Raw genomic sequence first — 19,754 nt, 5'->3', positions numbered from 1 at the left:
CGATATCTGAGAAAAATGTATTGATATTTGTGAAAGTGTATAAGTATCCATGAGATATATATTGAAGTCCAAACTTGTTTGACCTTATTTGTATATTATCCTATGCGGTTGTGCCTACTAGGTAGCCAAACCCAATTGATTAGGACACAAGGCTCAGTTTAGTTTGGTTTGGTTTGGCTGCACCTAATAGGCAGATGTTAGCAAGACCCTTTTACTTTTGCTCGGCAAATTTGGAAAAAGTTGACGCCACAAAGACAGCTATTTTGAATTTTTCTCCGTGAATTTTTTAATTTTTTCTGTGCTTTTGATAAAACTAAATATTTACCTTTTATATTCCTACAAATCCAAGAAGGCAAGAATTAGATGATTAATATGAATTGAAAAAAGACGAAGAAGAAGGCAAGAATTAGATGATTAATATGAATTGAAAAAAGACGAAGAAAAATTCAAAAACATTAGTTCAAGTCTTTAAGAAGAACAGAACCTAAGCAATGTGTACAGATATGAAGACATGGTAGCAGAGAGAGAAAGATGGAGAGGAAAACAAACCGAATTGAGTAGTGAAGGATCGGAAGCAGGATCGCTGGCGAAATTGGAATCTCTGGCCATAGAAGATAGGGCCCTGAAGTGTTAATCCCACTCTTTGTCTCGTTCGACCATTTTCCGAACCGAATCAGAATGGCTTGTCTTCTTTCCTAGCGATGGAGTCGGGAGAGTACAGCTCCTGTAATTGAGAGAGAGAGAGGGGGGGGTTGCAGATCGCACCAGGGGGAAGAGGTGACGGGAACAGTTGTTTACTTGGGCTGATGGGCTGGGCTTACACTTCGAGTCGAGCTTTTCTCAAAAACGACGTCGACCACATTGAAAACGACGTCGTCCATAATCATTAACACTTCGCCTGTTGCACTTGAGAAGTCCTTTGAAAACCATGTTGGGAAAATTGTGATCTCATTGGGGCTTTTCTCTGTGATCGAAACTGTTCATTCTATAGATATTGTCGAGGAGATAAACTGTGATCAAGATAATATCAATTTCGTTCTTATTGGTACATAATCTGAGAGGGTTGGAGTGAATTTGTTGTTATGAAAATAGGTTTGGGTATACTGGATTGAACCCATTTAACATAAAACGACGTCGCCCGTTTCTATTGAAACAGTGTAGTAGGAACTGCAACGGTTTGTTCAAAATTGCGAGCTCGTTCTGGTTTATCTTTGTGATCGAGACAGTTCATTTTGTAGAGATCGCCAAGAAGATGGACCATCTTGAAGTTCATATTAATTGGATTCTGATTGGTACATAATCGAAGTAGATCGCAGTGAATTATTTTTTGCGAAAATAGAATTGGCCACACTGTATGAAATCCATGTTGTCAAAGAAAAAGAATAAATTCACTCCGACGGACGAACGGAAGTCCCCGACGACGGAGATTCTCACTCCATTGCAGGAGCAGGTAAACTTTTAATCTTCCATCCTTCAACGCTATCTGTTCTGCTAACCAGTAAAGCTAATTTCTATTTTGCATAGCTTGCTAATTGTTCTAGGGAATAATACCGCAAAAAATGGAAACAAAAAAAACGAAGGAAACTGCTCCCAACTCTATTCCTAGTGTGACAACATTTGTGTTTTTGGGAGATTCCTATGGTCGCTTGGATTTTCCTTAATCTGTTGATGATCTTTCTACTTCTATTAACTGAGGCAATTGTCAAGTACATTTGAGCATGCTCGTTTTAGGATTTTGCATAATGAGTGAAAGAGAGATAGAGAGAGGAATGAGAGTAATAATTGTGAGAAAATTTATTGGGAACCATGCAAGAGAGAAAGTCCAAAGCCCAAAATCCCAGGACCAACATGGTGTTAGCATATTACTGTTGGTTTTTGCGATCAAGATTAAGGTTCTTAGAATGGAAATGATTGCTTTCAGTTTGGACTTCATCCCTTGAAGATACCTTTTCATGTGAACTTCTGGTTTTCTCTCTACATATTTAATGTGAACAATAAAAACAACAGAGGTAGGGTGAAGCCTTCATGTGGTGCAGTGTATGAACCATTCAGTAGAGAATTATATCTTCATTTTGAGTTACCCAGGAACCCAGGGGAACCTGATTCCTTAGTTTGTCCAAAAGATTTCTTGAAAGTATTTGTCTGTGATCGCCTGCTCGGACTTGACAAAAAATTCGTTTTTTTTTTTCTCAGTTATGAGTTTGCGTAAACTTATGTAGTCATAAGTATGTGGTATAGCATTCTGTTGAGGAAGAATATGCTGTCAAGTTTAATAAGTTTAAGGTAAGCTATAGACGAAGGAGTTGGTCTAATGGATGAGAAGCTCCCGCTCCCTCTCCCTCTCTTCCCTCCAAAAGACCCACCATCCAAACCCATTTTCGTTTAGTGCCCCATGGTCGGCATTAACGCCGGATCCTGAAAAACTCCTCCTTTCAAAAGCGGGCAAGTCAGTGTCATCACTTTTCGTAGTCGTAGGTACACTTCTTCAAACTATATCTTCGCATTTCCCTAAAATCCTATTCCTTTGCAGTTGTTCTTTACCAACCCTGTTTTTCTTCCTTACCCTAGTTGTAGTATTAAGCAACTGAGCATCATTTACATATCCATATTTTGAGCACTATTTATGGTGTGGATTCTTATTCTCAAATGTCCATTACTTTGCTGATCCAGATTTTTTCTTCTTCCGTTGTTAACTAAACCATGTAGAATTGTTTTCATTGATTCACTTTTTTTTATTTGACTAGATTCTAATTTGTTGTTTTCGTGAAGGGGTCGAATTTCATTCTAGCGTAATCATTCACAGCCCCTTTGGATGGAGGGGTTTCATGAGAAAAGAAAGTAAAGAGTTATGGTTTCTTGTAAAATCCTCATTTGGATTGGGCATTTTGGTGAGAAATGGAGAAAAAAATACAAAAAAGAGATTTATTGGCCCTTCCCCTTTCTCACCCAATCTCACAAAAATGATGAGATTTGGTGAGAAAGAGCTCCACTTTCTTATCTCTCCTTTCTCACCATCCAAATGAGTGGTCGGCGCCCATTGTATTGTACTTGGAGTAATTGTAATATAAGTGTTACTATTGAACAGTAAAAACGAGCATGCCCGGTACAAAATTAGCAAAGAGTGTGAATTGATCTAAAAAAGGAATACTTTGTGTTGGTCACTGGACTAGTCGCGAGAGATGTGGCAACAACGAGATGTGAATCATTGGAGGGCTGATCCCGGTAGAGATATATAGAGATTCGAGAATGATGTTATCTTACCGACTTACCGTATACGGGCAATGCAGGTCTGAACCTTGAAACCACACTATAAGATTGTGAAGCAAAGTCCCACATCGTTTGTTTACCAAAGTAATATTAAGTATATAAGCATGAGGGCACCCTCACCTTAATAGCTAGCTTTTGGGGTTGAGTTCTACACGAGATCGTGTAATCTAGATTACCTTGGCATACGTTAAAACCCTTACCCTAACATGTGGTACAAAGTTTTTTTGGGGGTGTGTGATCATTCTCATTTTTCATCAACAAAGACAATCTGAACCAATGTTATTCTTGCATGGCATGGAACTCTTTTGATTTTCTTTTTCTCTTTACCTCTTGCCTGGAAACCAGCAAAAAAAAAAAAATTTAAAAAAGGTGAAATTATCCCCTGTTGAGTGACTTAGATTAATTTACGTTTTAGTGACTAAGATTATTTCTTATTAGCGCAACGAGAATTAGATTGAGGAGAAGCAATGTATTTAGGATTTAGCCACTGTGAGGAGCACAGATGATATTGCATTCTTTAATTTATTCTAAAGTAAATGCCATGGCCTTTGGGGAGCCAACAAATGTAGGAATGCAAATATTTATTTGAAGTTATGGTATATCGCGCAAGGCCGGTTGCCTCCTAGTAATGCACCGTGTTTAAATGTGTAGACCAATATTTTGGAAGTTATAACGCTGACTTTGCTAAAACATGAAAAACAGGACAATTCCTTCAATTTGGCCTAATATTTTTCTCAATTGTTTTCTTTTGTTGTTGGGATATTCGAGTTCAACTTTGTTCTTTGCATTTTCCTTATGCAGTGTTAGGAATATTTTGAGTCAGGGATTCAAGATTGCCAGTACAAGGCATGAAAGTTCAGAAAATTTATGAGGGTATGGATATTAATGGAATTGAAGACAGGATCAGCAATTTACCTGATGCGGTTCTTTGTCACATTATATCGTTTCTTCCAACAATAAATGCAGTGCAAACAAGCACTTTAGCCAAAAGATGGAAGTACCTTTGGGTTTAGGTTTCCAATATCGACTTTGAGTTGCATCTATGGAAGAACTACAGGGGCAATTGAGAGAACTTTGACAGATTTCAGGAGGGTTACATGAACAATTTCACGACCTTTCTTGACAGATATTTTGTTCTTTGGGAGAATTTGCATATTCAGAAATTCTGGCTATCTTGCCACGGAAAAATTGACTTTTCGCACTTTTATTCATGGGTTTGTGCTGTCATAACGTGTAATGTTCGTGAGCTCGACCTTGAATTGACTATGTGTGAGATTGGTGAGTTGCCTTGGAGCCTTTTTACTTTAACCTTAGTGGTTTTGAAGATTAATGGCAAATTCATTTTTAATGTTCCGCATTATGTTTGTTTGCCAAATCTCAAGACCCTCAAGTCTGAATTCACTTATTTATTTGGACGATGGGTTGATCCGAGAATTCCTCTTGGGCTATCCTGCCCTTGAGGAGTAGGAGATAAGGAGACCAGAATGGGATAATATGTGGACTCTTGATGTTTCTGTGCCTTCGTTGAAGAGGTTGACATTGGATCTTCATATCCATGAGGAGGAATTATATCATGAAGCGGGTTTTAAATACAAGATCATTGTTAATGCTCCAAATCTTGAATATCTTGAAGTTCATGTTAATTGAATTCTGATTGGTACATAATCGAAGCGGATAGGAGTGAATTCGTTTTTGCGAAAATAGAATTGGCCACATTGTATGAAATCCATGTCATCAAAGAGAAGAATAAAATCACTCCGATAGACGAAAGGACGTCCCCGACGACGGAGATTCTCACTCCATTGTAGTAACAGGTAAACTTCTAATCTTCCATCCTTCAACGCTATCTGTTCTGATAACTAATAAAGCTAATTTTGATTTTGCATAGCTTGCTAATTGTTTTGGGGAATAATATCTCGCCAAAAATGGAAACAAAAAAACACAAAGGAAACTGCTCATAACCCCATTCCGAGTTTGACAACAATTGTGTTTGTACGAGATTCCTATAGTCGCTTGAATTTTCCTTAATCTGTTGATGATCTTTCTACTTCTATTTATTGAGGCAATTGTCAAGTACATTTGAGCATGCTCATTCTAGGATTTTGGATTTTGGGTAATGAGTGGAGAGCGATAAAGAGAAAAATGAGAGTAATAATTGACAGAAATTTATGGGATGAACACGGTGTTAGTGTATTGCCGTACGAGCTGTTGCGAGTACTGATTTTTTGCGATCAAGATTATCTGGGAATAAGTATCTCTCTCAATTCTGCTTCCGATGATTGGGGCACCTCCGGCATCGGGTGACCTCTCCTCTGTAGACCAACGGCGTTCTGAACGCCACTCATCTTGTCCAGAGAACAACCCACAACCTCCACCGATCAGCCCCTTTGTTTCCCGATCAACCCCCCTGTTGCCGGATATTCACCCACAAATCGGTCCCTTAGAGCATCTTCAGCCTTCACTCATATTTTTTCTCAAATTTGAGTCAAATTTTGGATAAAAACCTATTTTGGATAGACACATCTCCAACCATCAAATCCAAATTTTACACATCTCTCTCTCTCTCTCTAACTAGCCGTTGGAGAAATTGGTCAAGGCAAAAGTTGTTTCAGATTTGGGGAAAAAAATGAGAAAAACCCAAAATGGAAAAATGTTTGGGTCAAAAATTTGAGAGAAATTTTTGTAATTTTTGCCCTATTTTTAAATTTGAGTCTTAAAATGGGTTAAGACTGGAGATGCTCTTATTCCCCATTCGCTCGACTCCCCCAACTCTAATATCCCCTCGCCGTCGAGCATCCGGGATTTTCCTTCCCTATCTACTGTTCACAGCCGATCGGCCCCCCTATTCTGATTTCCCCCTCCCCGTCCGATCGGCTGTCCTTTGTTCCGATCGGCCTCCCCTTTTCCGATTTCCCTCTCCCCGTCCGATCGGATCTTTCTTTGTTCTTCCCTCACCGATCCGTTCTGGTTCCCCTATTTGTTCTCCCCTTCCCCATCCGGAACGATCAGTCATCTCAAGACCAGATTGTGTATGCATGTCTGGTGTTTTTTGGGGTTTGTGTTTTGTTATTTGTTGCAGGTTACGATGGTAGACCAAGTGATGCTCACTGCAGCGACGCTATTCACCGTTGCAGTTTAGTTTGGGTGTTGGCTGGGGTTGCACTTTGCAGGTGGGGTTTGTTGTCGCGGATGGTTTTGCAAGTTCTGGGTTAATGGCTAACTGATCTGTGTCGGCCGCCATTAAATAATGGGCGCGATCCGGCCAGCGGTTTGGCTGCCTTTGATCAAATTCTTCGGCTGAGGTTGTTCAAGGGACTGCTCGATACGATGGGATTTACTAGACTCACATTGCTCGTTATTGGTCAAATTCTCAAGACCAGATTGCTCGTTATTGGTGGCTTACGCTTACCGCTTACCACGGTTGCAGACCTGCGGTGCTCTTGATATGCATTAGTTTAGTCTTTTGGTGTGTCATAAGTTTCCAGCTGTTATTTTCTGTGTGTTGGGTGGGTAGATTAAGCATTTGCGGTGGAGGTTTCTTCGCTTTTAGTAGTTCATGGTTCAATAACCATGGTTGCGGTGTGGGACTGCATTTTCACTATCGATTCTGCGCTGTAGTTGACTTTTTCGGCCATCTAGTTGCATGATATTTATTCCATGCACGCGGTGCTCTCTACCGGAAAGTGTACAAAAAGCCATTAGATTGGCATCGGTTGCACTAGGTTGGCATCGGTTGGTTACTGTGGAAAGCATCGTCGATTGTGGAACTACTGTGACAGCTGAACATCGACACATTACATGCGAGGCTCTGACTTCTGCAATCAATTTATCACTGGACTTGATTCCTTCATTTGATTTGGCTGCGTATTTTGTTAACTTATGTGCAATAGTTGTATTAGAGACACACGGTAGGTTGTAATCTTTATTGATATTAATGAATTTCTAACGTGTTCCCAAAAAATATATATATATATATATATTGTTCTTAGTCAATCTACTTCTCTTGCTAAGTAACAATTCACCTCTGGAATGACTAATGTATTTTTCGAGCACTCATTTAAATCTCCTTTAATTCAAATTTCCCTTCCTAAACGTTTTTTTTTGTTTGAAAATCCCTTCCTAAATGTTCAAATTAGGTAAACGTGATTATTTTAGTTTGGTAGGGAACTAGACTCCTAATCAGGTGAGATATGTGTTTCATTTCCAGTTGGTTGTTGTACATATATCAGTGCATATGTGAAGTGCAGTGAGTGTGAGGAAATCAGGAAACTGAGTGAGACGAGCTAGCCCCCACCGGGTTCTGCCGCCATCCAGTGTGGTGTGGTGTGGGAGACTGCGTATGTACAAGATTTGTGGGTAAATCAATAGCCGTTCGCTATTGTGCGTGGGTTTGTTTCTTCCATCCGAACACTAAAATTCGATATATAGCATGTACAGCAAGTTGTAGTTACGAACCTGTTCCGGAGCCAATATCATCCTCTGATGGTTAAATGTAAGAATTGTTTCAAGCTAAGGACATAAAAAGTCATTCAGAAGATTAATGATAAAATAGATCATGGAACATAGCCCATAGCAAAATTTGATTAGGCATGGCATATAGTAGTACTTACTGTCACAACCCGATTCAGGAAGCAAGACCAGCCGTGGGCCATAGGCAACGAAGCCTAAATAACCTAACAACTCAATATATTGTAAACAAGTGCTAAATTATACCAAAATGCAAGAGTTCAAATGAACGACCATACGTGTCAGTGGGATCCACACATCCACCATTTATTCAAATACAACAACTTATACTACAAAACAAACAATAATACTTCATTAAACACAAATACGAGACAAATGATGCCCTAGAGGTCCAACAGGTGGGTTCCAAAGGTGCTGCAAATCATCAATTGCCATCTGAATTATCACCTGAAGAATGTGCAGAATAATTTCGTCAGCTAAAAACTCATGGAGTAATTTAGCATGCCAAGGGAAAGTGCATATGAATGTGGCCTGCGAATAAATGGAACAATAATCTGGTACTATTTTCTTAGAAGCTGATGTGAAGAAATTATGCGCCTCAACAATTACTATCAGGAACGTGATACGCATCTCAATAAGGTATCAAGAACAAAGTATGCATCTCAACAATGTATCACACGAGTAGTAGCAGCTCACAAATAATAGCAAATAATTGAAATAACAATTTCTGAATGATATCCAACAGTAACCTGTGAACCATAAAAACGAAATGCCAAATTGTTTTTTGGGGTGTCATAGCGAGCCCATCCCACCTAGGTTGGATGGAGTATGACGGTCTTTCCAATAAATAACTGGTGTTCACTTATGTTTACAGAAATCGACATCGCACATTCGCACCTGCTGCTCCAGTTTTAGAGCAGTCAAATGGAACGGAAAACTGTCCGCCTACAACAGGTACATATGAATACTACACAAGTAGGTTACTCTGGGGAAACTGCTTCACAGCATTGCTTCCCACAAATGTAGGAAACTCTATTAATTACATACGGTAAGTGTAGCTATATATATTACTTGCTATTATCCAATTCCAATACAAAAGTGAAACAATTCCATAGTTTGAACATGCAAGATCGATGGAAGCTCTAAACTATCTTACACAATTACTATAATTTGGGGATTGACTATCTTAAGCAATTATTATGGACCTCCCATGAATCTACTATCATTACAAAGTCAGTCATGGTTGAGATCCATAAGCTTAGTTGGGAAGAGCCGTAGAGGAGGAGATAACATGCTATTTGTGTAACAAAATACTTCACATTACTCCATTAACACTTGACTAGTTCATTGTAGTTCATTCACTTTACTCAAACTCACTCTTTTCTCTTTTTGTCTCTACATTGGCCACTAGATTTTCAAAGGTATATTTTCTAGGGTCCTAATAACATGAACCTAGCCAAGTACATATCATGACCCTTTATCTAAATACATAAATACTTCAGAAGACTAGCAGCACCATTCATGTATCATGTGCGTGTCTACACAATACCTGAGAGCTCATAATTCTTAAAATCAAGTTTACTTTTCAACAAAGGAAATTGAGGTACCATTCTATCCATGATAGTTGTATGCTTAGCGTTTTTATATACAACTAGTAAAAAAGCACGTGCGATGCACGTGAAAGCTTGGCCAAGTAATATCATGGAATCTCCGTATTATTCACTTTGTTTGGTTCAACATTTTGAAAGTTATTTTTGATGTAATGAGTGGAGAGAGATAGAGAGAAAAATATATTAAGAAACGTGTAGAGAGGAAAATGAGATGAGATGAGTGTTGAATCAAATAAGGTAATTGTTTTCCTATTACTTTTTAGTCTAGACTGTAGAGACCCGTAAATTTCTTTATATAATTTTAAAGTTTATAAAGGGATAAATGATGGTTTAATGCGGAAATTTTGGTTGGGGGGTTAATGTGCAAGGATTTGGGAGATATGGGTATTAGTGTAATATGGAGTATATATATGTGTGTGGTGTGTGGCAGGGGATTTATTTTCTCTTCTCCATCTCTCGGTCTCTCACTCTCTCTCCCAGCTCTCTTCATCTCTCTCACTCTCTCACCCGAAAACTCTCCTCCAAACTCAAAACCCATAACAATCAACCTCAACTCCATCTTGTACTTGCGTATTCGGGCTCGTATCGCGTTGGATAGAGCTCGGTTCGGTGTATTTAGCTCGGTTGGGATTCCGGAAGCTAGGGCTTGCTCAATCTCTTTGGTTTCAGCTTGGATACTCGAGGTAGGGAATTCTACCTCTCTTTATATGTTATTTGAGTGTTCTTGTATCATTTTTGAGCTTGTGTTGTTGGTTATTGAGATTGGATCGAAATCTGAAAATCCTGTCAAAAATCGTCTGGAAAACACTCTCCCTACCGGTAGGAACTTCTTGCCTACCGGTAGGACAAGTAAGAACTTTTTTCCTCATCCAGCTCAAACGTACTGCAGCAGCTCAAAAGCTACTCAACGTATCAAGTTTCTACCGGTAGGAACTTTCTACCTACCGGTAGGTCAAGCTGCTTAAGCTACTCAACGTATTCAACTTCTACCGGTAGGAACTTTTCACCTACCGGTAGGTCAGGTACAAGTTGGTTCATCCAAAATGTTGGCTCTTCTGTTCGCAGTTTCTACCGGTAGGGCTCGTTTACCTACCGGTAGGTCAAGTACCGAATTCTTTCCTTCTACCGGTAGAGTTCAATCACCTACCGGTAGGTGGTTGAGCTGCTACAGTATCTTTCAGCAGCTGTTCATACGTTCTTCCAAACAACTCTTGGAGCCTTTCATCGACTCTATTGGGTTCATTAATGCATTCTTCCTTGTATTTCGAGAACATTGCCTATTTTATACATAAAACCATGTCTGATGGACTTGAATGAGCTTATTGAGTTAATTGTCACGGAAACTAGGATCGACGGATATAATGTGATATGTTACCGCCTTAATTGAACTGAAAACCATAGTGAGCAGTTGATGCGTGGGGTACGGGTTTAACTTGAAGTGAAAGATTAGTAGATTGCTTAAAGGGGAATTAATGACGGTTTACGAACATGTGAAGAATACAATGATAAAAAGGGTAGCTATTCGATGTAACGTGGAGCACGTATTGTAAAGGTTGATATCTTTGAAACCTGAAGCTGGGAACAAAACGTGTGATCGGATGTACGGGGTCTCAAGAACCCGAAATGAGAATCGGATGTACGGGGTCTCAAGAACCCGGAATGAGGATAGGATGTACGGGGTCTCGAGAACCCGGAATGAGAATCGGATGTACGGGGTCACGATCACCCAGAATGTAAATTGGGTATATGGGGTCCTAATGCCCAGAATGTCTTTAGATTGATCTCGTGATGTGACGATGTGAAGGGTTTCTTGTGTGCCTATCTAGGACCCATAGGGAACATATGAGATACTAAGCGGTTAGAATGTAACCATATGCGGTGGATGTGTAAAGATCGAAAGATGAGTAAAAAAAGAATTCAAAGGACAATGATAGGTTGATTGACAAGAGTGAAGTGTGTGTTTCAGTTCTTAATTTCTAATATAGTACTTGTGTCTTATCCATGCTCCTTTGTTAACCGAAGGTCTATGTTCCATCGGCGTCTTTCGTCTCATTTGCATATAGACTTTGTGTAGACTTTTCTACTGGGCTAGTGTAGCTCAAACCTTACATCATTTTCAGGTGCTAACTTGGGACAGTAGCTTGCATGATTGGAATGCTTGGAGTGTGGATATACCCCTTTTTTTGAAAGCTAACCGAAGGAGTTACCAATTCATCTTTGAATTTTTGTTTTTGTTTTTTGAAAGATGTATTTGTAACTTAAGTTGTAACTCTTTTGATTAAGAAATATTTGTAAATTCTTAATTCTCTTGACACTTGATACTTAAGTTAATTTGGGCCGTTGAGCCAATGATGTAATATTTTGGGAACTATTGGACTTTGGAATGCAATTACGGAAATGGGAATATTGGACTCTTTGGGTTATCGTACGAAATAATTGTGAGGTCTTATTTATGAAAATCATCTATAATTATGTTGAAAATCGAGGGCGTGACATAGACAATGAAAAATTTCTCACTCAACCTTGGTGTGAGAAGACACCTCTTTGATAGTGCCACAGGTGCAACGGTGTTGAGGTTTTCATATTTTTCTAATCTAATATTCTCTGTTGGATGATGCTATGGTGTCCCCGGTCATTTTGGGGACACTGTGATTTTTGGTATAATTTTACCATTATGAGCATAACTAAAACCCATTACAAGCATAACCAAACCCAAACAAGGTATAACCAAGGAATATCCAAAAAACCAACCAAGACATAACCAAACCCAACCATGGCATAACAGACAAGTTATGCTTTGTTATGGTTCTGTTATGCTCATAATGGTTTTGGGTTATGCTCATGATAGGTTTTGGTTATACTCATAATGGTTTTGTTATGCCAAAAGTTACGATGTCCCCAAAATGACCGAGAGCACCGAAGTCATTCCCTTCTCTGTTTCCTATCCAATTAACCTTTTCATCTAACAATTGTCTGCTCCAATTAAATAAGATGCTAATGGAAAAACTTTTGAGCTATTATTCAGATTCGGAAATCTACCCAAGTAACAAACTGCGTGTAAGAAACTAATTAATTAACCCAATATAAAAATAGATTCGGGAGAAAGTAAGTAGATAGGCAAACTACTTAAACAACTAATTTAAGTAAGCAGATTCGAAGACGAATAACTCACAAATGCCGACACCAAAGAAACGAAGTAGATCGAGTCCGGCGAAGAATCTTAGTGTTTTTAAAGCAGATTTCACCCTCGTCAAGGTGCTCCCGATTTTGGACGTCCGCTTCCTTGGATACAATGATCTTTACGCACGCAAACGCAGCACTTCGATTGCGTGCCCACAAACTAAAACTATGCAGAACTCTCTCCGACTCTATATGCAAAGTGTATGTGTGCTCTCTGGGTTTTGGATGCATGAAATGGCTAGATACAATCTGTTTACATAGGCAGACAAGTGACTGTCCGAACATGTACGACTTGGTTCACAAAGGGTCATGCTTGAACAGTTGTACTGGTTCGGAAACCAACTGTTGCAATGGTTCAAAACTCGCATTGGTTTGGTTTGCTTCAGAAAAATGACGTGGAAACTAACTGTTGCAGTGGTTCAAAATTCGCATTGGTTCTGTTTGCTTCCGAAAAATCATGCATCGGTTTGGTTTTGGAAGAGAATTGCGGAGGAGGCAATCGTTCAAGTATTCAATTTCTTCCTAGGCTTAGTTTTTCATTAATAAGTTTTTGGGCTTATTGCAATCATGTCCAAGACAATGGAAAAATGAAATTGTAAAAAAAGATCTCTCCCTTCTTTTTTGTCCCGGTTTTTAATTAATATGAGAAATAAAACTGTACATTCGTGGTTAGAAACCGTTTTCAAACTATCAAACTATATGAAAACAAGTTAGAGGAATAGAAACATACTTGGCCAATTTCAGGCGTCCGCTAATTAGCAATCGAGGCTAATATTGGTTATATATCCTTAAAGCAATTTCGTCCCCAAAACTGGTGCATGCACTTGGAATACTCGAAAGATTGCTTCCCCGGTTACTCAATTATCAACGATCAAAAGTAGCACGCCAATCTATCCGAGCGTTTTTACTGTCAGGAATCCGAAATGTGGTATGCGGTTGTGAGCAAAATATGTGAATGAAAAGGTAAGGTAGAGCCTTTTTATAGATAAGAAAGTGACCATACGTAAGGAAGCAACTGTACAGAACGACCCGAAGGTTAATGGTGAACTGATGCCATTGGAACAAACACAACTAATTGCATAACATCTTCACCGTTGTCAGGAATCCGAAATGTGGTATGCGGTTGTGAGCAAAAAATGTGAATGAAAAGGTAAGGTAGAGCCTTTTTATAGATAAGAAAGTGACCATACGTAAGGAAGCAACTGTACAGAACGACCCGAAGGTTAATGGTGAACTGATGCCATTGGAACAAACATAACTAATTGCATAACATCTTCACCGTTGGAAGGAAATGAAATTAAACTTAACCGGTCCAAACCTTTTACGTTGTTCCGTTTCCCATAGTATCTCCGGTGAGGTGCGCGCGTCCTTTGGGAAGCTAGGGGTTCCGTTCGAGTCATTGTATTGGGTTGTATTGTGTTGTTTGGGGAAGAGGCGTAGGGTGGGGTAGGAATTAATTGAAAGTGCTTGGGGTATTTGTGGAAAGCAAAAAGTAGAAAACATTTTCATACGTTTAAAAGAAGTAGTATAGATAGGTAACGGCCATTTGTTGGCCAGTTGGGACAGTCAGGTTCCGGATCATGAAATGTAAAACAAAAATTTAATAATTTTCAAAAAGAGTAGTGGGAAGTTAGGAAGTTATTTCCTACACATTTGTTGTTTCCTATAAATAGTCTTTTTAGACTTTATTGTAATCTCTCCAACAAATCAAAGTCTTAACTTTGTTCTTATTTTTTGTCTTCCTAGAAGTAGGATTAACTTAGTTTTCTTACTTTCAATGAGGATCCATCTTTCTTGATTGTAATTCTACCTTGAAAAAATAACGAAGTCCATTTGTTATTTTTCTTCTGCTCCACCTCATTTCACTAAACCATCAATCCACTCCACCCAATCGATGGGTTGATTCCGTTCTTGAAGATTGGCGGGTGACGGTCTTCTTTTACGAGTCGATTCATCACTAATCTTGCATTTGACTCAACCGCCATTTCTCTCCGGTGAAGTCCTGAAACATGGCGTGAAACCACGGATCCGTCTTGTGGAAACATAGCCGCATTCGCCCTTATTTTTGTTGTTGGCATTGTTTCCCGAAATTTCTGTCGATTTCGATTGAGGGAAAAATTGGTAAACATCACTGAGCAAGCAAAAATTATGGGCATCGGATTACACAAGAATGGCTTGTGAAGGGGCGAGCAAACAAGCGAGACATTATGTGTGGAAAGCAACGTCGAAAAGGAAGTGCATAGTTTGATGGTTATTGAAAAAGTTGACGAAGGAAGTGCATAGTTTGATGGTTATAGCCTATAGTGCAGCACATTCAACGAGCCGACTTTATTATCTATTGAATTCTGTAACTGCACATTCATTAATTAGAAGACTTTCAAATACCGATGTGTTCCCTATACGCGAACTTAAAACAGATTTAGAGTATATTACGTCTAAACATATGATACAAAGACCGCAAGCATGAGGTACTTTTTAAATTGGTTTAGATTAGGAGAATGGGAAGAAAATGACGCTGACAAAATGACAAGGACAAAAAAAAAAAAAAAAATTGCTAGGCCCATCCAGGTACAAAAAAATGATTGCGTGATTTTTGCCCCTACATTTCATCTTTCATTGAAAATCCATGATCTGAAACTACATACTCCTATATACTACGGAGGTAAAATCTTTACCAACCTGGAGATGAGCCCTGTCAAAGATCCGATGGGAAGATATCAAGCTTAAGCTTGCTTTCTTGCTGCTGCTGTTTGATTTTCCAGGCAGAATCTGCAGCGGTACGTGATGTTTGATGAAGCTTGATTGTCTGGAGTGTTTTTACATTGCCCAAACTAGAAGGGATCTCCCATAGCTTGGTGCAGTCCTCAAGAACAATGTGCTGAAGGCTTGGGAAATGATGAGCTTTGGCCACCAAGTACACCAGATCTGTCTTCCAAATTTGCAAAGCTTTGAGTTTCTGGAAATGCCCGTCGACTAGACTCCACCTTACCCCTGTGAACGCGTTGTCCTTTAACTTGAGCTCCTCAAGTTTTGGCAACATCCCCAGCACATGCATTTGCTCCCACTCAAGAAAGGTATCAGCCAAGGTTAGCCTTTTCAAGTTTGGTGGAAATTTGTAGCACTGGGGAAGTCTCTGGAGTTTAAATTCAGAAGGAGGCTCAGGGAATACGTCATTCAACAACTTCAATGTCACAAGTTGTTCTAACGTGGTAAGGTTATCAAAAAGAGACCCTCCCTTCTCCTCAAGGAGGGTGGCTAGTTTCCCACGGATTCCAAGCTTCTTTAGGCATGGAGTCCGGCCTAAGACACCCTCAGTACAACTCTGGGGCGTGATGGTGGTAAGGGTTTGTAGGCTATCATGATCCTCAGTTTTTTTGGCTATAGGGTCGTGCAACTGACTGGGCTTGTTTGTATGCAGGTGCCTCAACTTCAACATTTTCCAAATGTCTGCTTTAATGTCAATGGTGCCGGTGGTGCGTGAGGATGTTTCGGCAATAAGAGTTTGTAGGTTCCAAAGGTTGGACACGGCAGCAGGAATAGTTTTGAAGTCACCGGAGAAGGCTACGTAAGTGAGATGAACTAATTGTTCTATCTCACTGGGAAATCGGGGAAAACTAATGGGCTGAATGTGACATACCCTCAGCAATTTAAACTCGTCAGGGATGTATCCTACATGTGCAGAGGGTAGGTTGACTTGATCCTTGGCGAAGCACAAGGAAGAGCGGACATGGGGGTGAGAAGGTTTGGTAGCAATGTATTTCAAAACACCAGAATGAGTACAAAGGCGACGATTGATTGCAGATGGTGTGATAAGGAGGATAGACCTAAGGACCTCAGCATTACTAGAACTACAAACCTGGGGAGTATATGCTAAACTTCACCAGGACCCCTCCAAGAACCTACCTGGAACAGAGCCAGGATTTGCCAGGTACGTCCTGCAGACAAAGCTGGAAAGAGGTCCATGGACCAGCTCTGGCCACCTCCAATCAAGATGCCTATAAATACAACGGTAAAACTCCCATAGAGGTACATGCAACTTATAACCAAGAATTTCAATTCCCTCACCATACATCAAGTTCTTTATTGACTTAGGCATCAGAGGGTGGTTGACACGCCACCACACCGGTGACTTGAGCTCTTGCTTTGTTTTGTAGGATCAGGTCGGAGCTAGAGACAAAGCTAATTCATCATGGTGAATTCGTTCCACCCTCTTTTATCTCCAATAAGAAGTTCTCTGCCAGAGCTTCTCTGAAGCACAATTCGCGCAACATATCATGAATATGACATGTTTTGATTCGACCACTGAAACTCCTTTGTTCCACCAACAATAGGTTTCTCGCAACCAGATCCTTCAAGTGCTCCTTGGCCATCTCCTCCAAGCATACATTCTCAGATGTTTGTACAAATGTCTCGGCGATCCATAATCGGATCAGTATCCAGAAAGGGATCTTGCAGTCTTGTAGGAAGACTCCAAAATAAAGGAAGCATGCTTTTAAGTGAGGCGGTAAGTGATAGTAGCTAAGAGCTAGCACTTCCATCAAATCCTCTTCCTTCCTGACAAGGAATGCTTTGACACTTTTAGCTATAGTCTCCCACGCATCCTTGGATATGTCGTTTTGAAGCATTCCAGCAATTACCAGACCTGTGAGTGGTAGACCATCGCATTGTCCTTCAATTCGAATTCTGACATCCTTCAAGTCTTCTTGAGGGCAATCTCCTCCATCAAAAACCTTCTTCTAGAGCAGCTCCCAACTTTGAGGTTGAGTCAGAAAATCCAATTCATATGGCAGGCTATGCTGATCGGCATGCACAGCCACATGTTTGAATTGATTCGTTAGCAAGATTCTGCTTCTGTTTTTGTGGTTGGGGAAAGCCTTTTTAATGCTATCCCAGTCCTTCTCCCACACATCATCCACAACAATTAGATATTTCCAAGTGAGTTGGCGATGGACTTCTTCAGCCAACTCGTCTTCACCCATGTTAGACATGTCGCTTGTGACTTGAGTAACACGTTTCAGAATGGAAAGGAACAATTTATCTTTGCTATAAGTTGGAGACACATAAACCAGGCGAGAGTAGAAAATTCATGCGAAACTATAGGGTTGTTATAAACCTTATTAGCTAGAGTTGTCTTGCCCAGCCCGCCCATACCTATCATCAAACCCCACCACGTTGCCTTTTTCAACGTCAGGGAGCTTCCTCTCCATCCTTCTTCGGCTGGCAGGGTCTCTGCTTGTGGTTCATTTTTTCCACGTCTTCCCTTATGGTTTGAACCGTCTTTGCAACTTTGGGAAGCTTAGAAGCATGATTAATGCTACCGAACACTTTCAGGAGCCATTTTTTGGCCTTTTGATTAGTAGCCTCAACCATGTAGACATCGATGGCATCTTCTGCCTCGAAAGTCGCAGCCCTGATGCGATTCACCAGCTCTTTCAGGACAACATCCTCTCTGCGCGTCTTTGTCGAGACCTCAATTACGGCTTTCAACAACGGAAGATCGCGTATAAGACTATCAACTTCGTCCCTCACATTGCTGATCAAGTTAGCATTGTAGACTACAAGCTGTTCGAGGGTGTCCAAGAGAAATTCCACAGCAGCGTCAGTCATCTCTCTCTCTCTCTCTCTCTAATTTCTTTGAAGCAGCAAAAGAGTAGAGGATGCTTATGGCTTAACTCTACATAATTCTACCACTAAAAGAAAAATTCAATTGGGTGACGAATGAAAATCGTCACAAATTGCATGTTTTTCGTCACCTATATTATTTGTGACGAAAAAAAATTTGTCGACTAAAGGTTGTCGAGGATTCCTACCTGGTGACGAAATTTATTTTTCGTCACATATAGTGTCTTTTGATGACGATATATTTCGTCACCAAAAAGTGAATATCCTCACTTATTGTGCTTTTTGACGACGAAAAAATTCGTCACCGATGGGTCACATTGGTGACGAAATTTTTTGTCACTAATATAAGAAATCGGTGACGAAATTTTTCGTGGCGAAAGATGTTTTCATATGGGAAAAGAAATTCATCTTTCTTGCTCCTGCTAGGTTTCGAACCCGAGTCCCTTAGTTTTTTGCGCAAGCTCCAACCAACTGCACTACACACACTTTTCAGTAAATGTTTGAAATATCTAATATATAACACATATGTTTAACATGAAAATATATTTTGAATGTAATTTTGGACCTTTAAACATTATAATTAGCAGTTTTGATAAACATGAAAGTTGTAGGCAATTGAGTTATTGTTCAAACCCAATTTGAATTATCTCAATTGGAGATTTTAGTAAAGACTTATGTCCGAAATATATTTAGTGACAAAGCGCAATTCATAAATTTCGTCACGAAAGGTACCCATTTGACAACGAAATATATTTTTTGTCGCTGAAAGCGTTAAAATGGTGACGAAATTATTTTTCGTCACCAAAGTTAAGCATTTGGTGACGAAAAAAATATTTCGTTACTAAATTGCTCACATTTGGTGACGAAATATATTTTTTTGTCACCAAATGATTATCTTTGGCGACGAAAAATAATTTTGTCACCTTTTTTAAGCTTTCGGCGACGAAAAATTTATTTTATCACAAAATGGGTACCTTTAGTGACGAAAATATTTTTTTCGTCGCTAAACAGGCATAATTGGTGACGAAATTATTTCGTCACGAAAGCTATCAAAATAGTGACGAATTTATTTTTTCGTCGCCAAATATACTCATTTAGTGACAAAATTAAATTTCGTCGCCACTTTTTCGTCACTAATTTTCATTTTTCTTGTACTGTACTTTGTTTAAAGATGCAGCTGCAACTTGCACAAGTTACCAACCAAGAGCTAATTAAGAGCTCAACGATTCACCGCCATTCAGGGGAGTCATTATTTTTTAGCACAGACAAAGACCAGCTAAATCACATGGTTGAGTATATTCATATACAGTTTGTCGATTACTCATAGTTTCAAGCAAATGTAAGATTTGCCTTCATTAATGTGGGGGTGGTTTTCTTTGTGACCCTTCCTGTGTAGTTGTCTCCGTATGTTGGATCGTGAGAGATGACGCCGGTCTTGATGTACCTGCAGAGCCGGAGGGGGTTGTTCCTCCGGAAAGAAGCTCAGACGAACTTGTCAGTAAGTGGAAAGAGAAGAAGAAGTTTAGTAAGAAAAATGTGTAAGTAGAGAAGAGAGAGTGCTGTTGTCTAGGAGTTCAGAGAGAGTTTCTTAATGGTGATCCCCTTCTA

General features: G+C 39.7%; 2 protein-coding genes and 1 pseudogene across 2 annotated transcripts; 1 reads left to right on the top strand and 2 right to left on the bottom strand.

Moving 5' to 3' along the window:
• Positions 1–1,082: 1,082 nt before the first annotated feature.
• LOC131309709 (F-box/LRR-repeat protein At3g59190-like) lies at positions 1,083–5,704 on the top strand (annotated as a pseudogene).
• A 2,280-nt stretch (positions 5,705–7,984) lies between these two features.
• Positions 7,985–16,592, bottom strand: LOC131309708 (putative late blight resistance protein homolog R1A-10). The gene is made up of 3 exons (XM_058336305.1): positions 16,428–16,592; positions 15,204–16,380; positions 7,985–8,181 (listed from the first exon to the last, which is right to left on the bottom strand). Exons 1-2 carry the CDS (start codon positions 16,590–16,592, stop codon positions 15,220–15,222), a joined length of 1,326 nt encoding a protein of 441 aa, XP_058192288.1. The 3' UTR covers positions 7,985–8,181; positions 15,204–15,219.
• A 119-nt stretch (positions 16,593–16,711) lies between these two features.
• Positions 16,712–17,731, bottom strand: LOC131309707 (putative late blight resistance protein homolog R1A-10). Its single transcript, XM_058336304.1, has 3 exons — positions 17,676–17,731; positions 17,399–17,567; positions 16,712–17,260 (listed from the first exon to the last, which is right to left on the bottom strand). The coding sequence occupies exons 1-3, from the start codon at positions 17,729–17,731 to the stop codon at positions 16,712–16,714; spliced, it is 774 nt and encodes a 257-aa protein (XP_058192287.1).
• Positions 17,732–19,754: the final 2,023 nt, after the last annotated feature.

Source organism: Rhododendron vialii, chromosome 12a (assembly GCF_030253575.1).
Source record: "Rhododendron vialii isolate Sample 1 chromosome 12a, ASM3025357v1".
Taxonomy (NCBI): Eukaryota; Viridiplantae; Streptophyta; class Magnoliopsida; order Ericales; family Ericaceae; genus Rhododendron; species Rhododendron vialii.
Note: the sequence above shows the minus strand (reverse complement) of the source record. Positions and strands in the feature narration are given on the sequence as shown.

Coding starts and splice junctions, on each gene's coding strand:
- LOC131309708 (XM_058336305.1), bottom strand. CDS start 16,592: ATGGTGAGGGAATTGAAATTCTTGGTTATAAGTTGCATGTACCTCTAT. Junction 16,381..16,427: donor AAATCCTGGCTCTGTTCCAG/GTAGGTTCTTGG, acceptor TATACTCCCCAG/GTTTGTAGTTCTAGTAATGC.
- LOC131309707 (XM_058336304.1), bottom strand. CDS start 17,731: ATGGAGAGGAAGCTCCCTGACGTTGAAAAAGGCAACGTGGTGGGGTTT. Junction 17,568..17,675: donor GTGGTGGGGTTTGATGATAG/GTATGGGCGGGC, acceptor TCCAACTTATAG/CAAAGATAAATTGTTCCTTT. Junction 17,261..17,398: donor ACTGGGATAGCATTAAAAAG/GCTTTCCCCAAC, acceptor GAGCTGCTCTAG/AAGAAGGTTTTTGATGGAGG.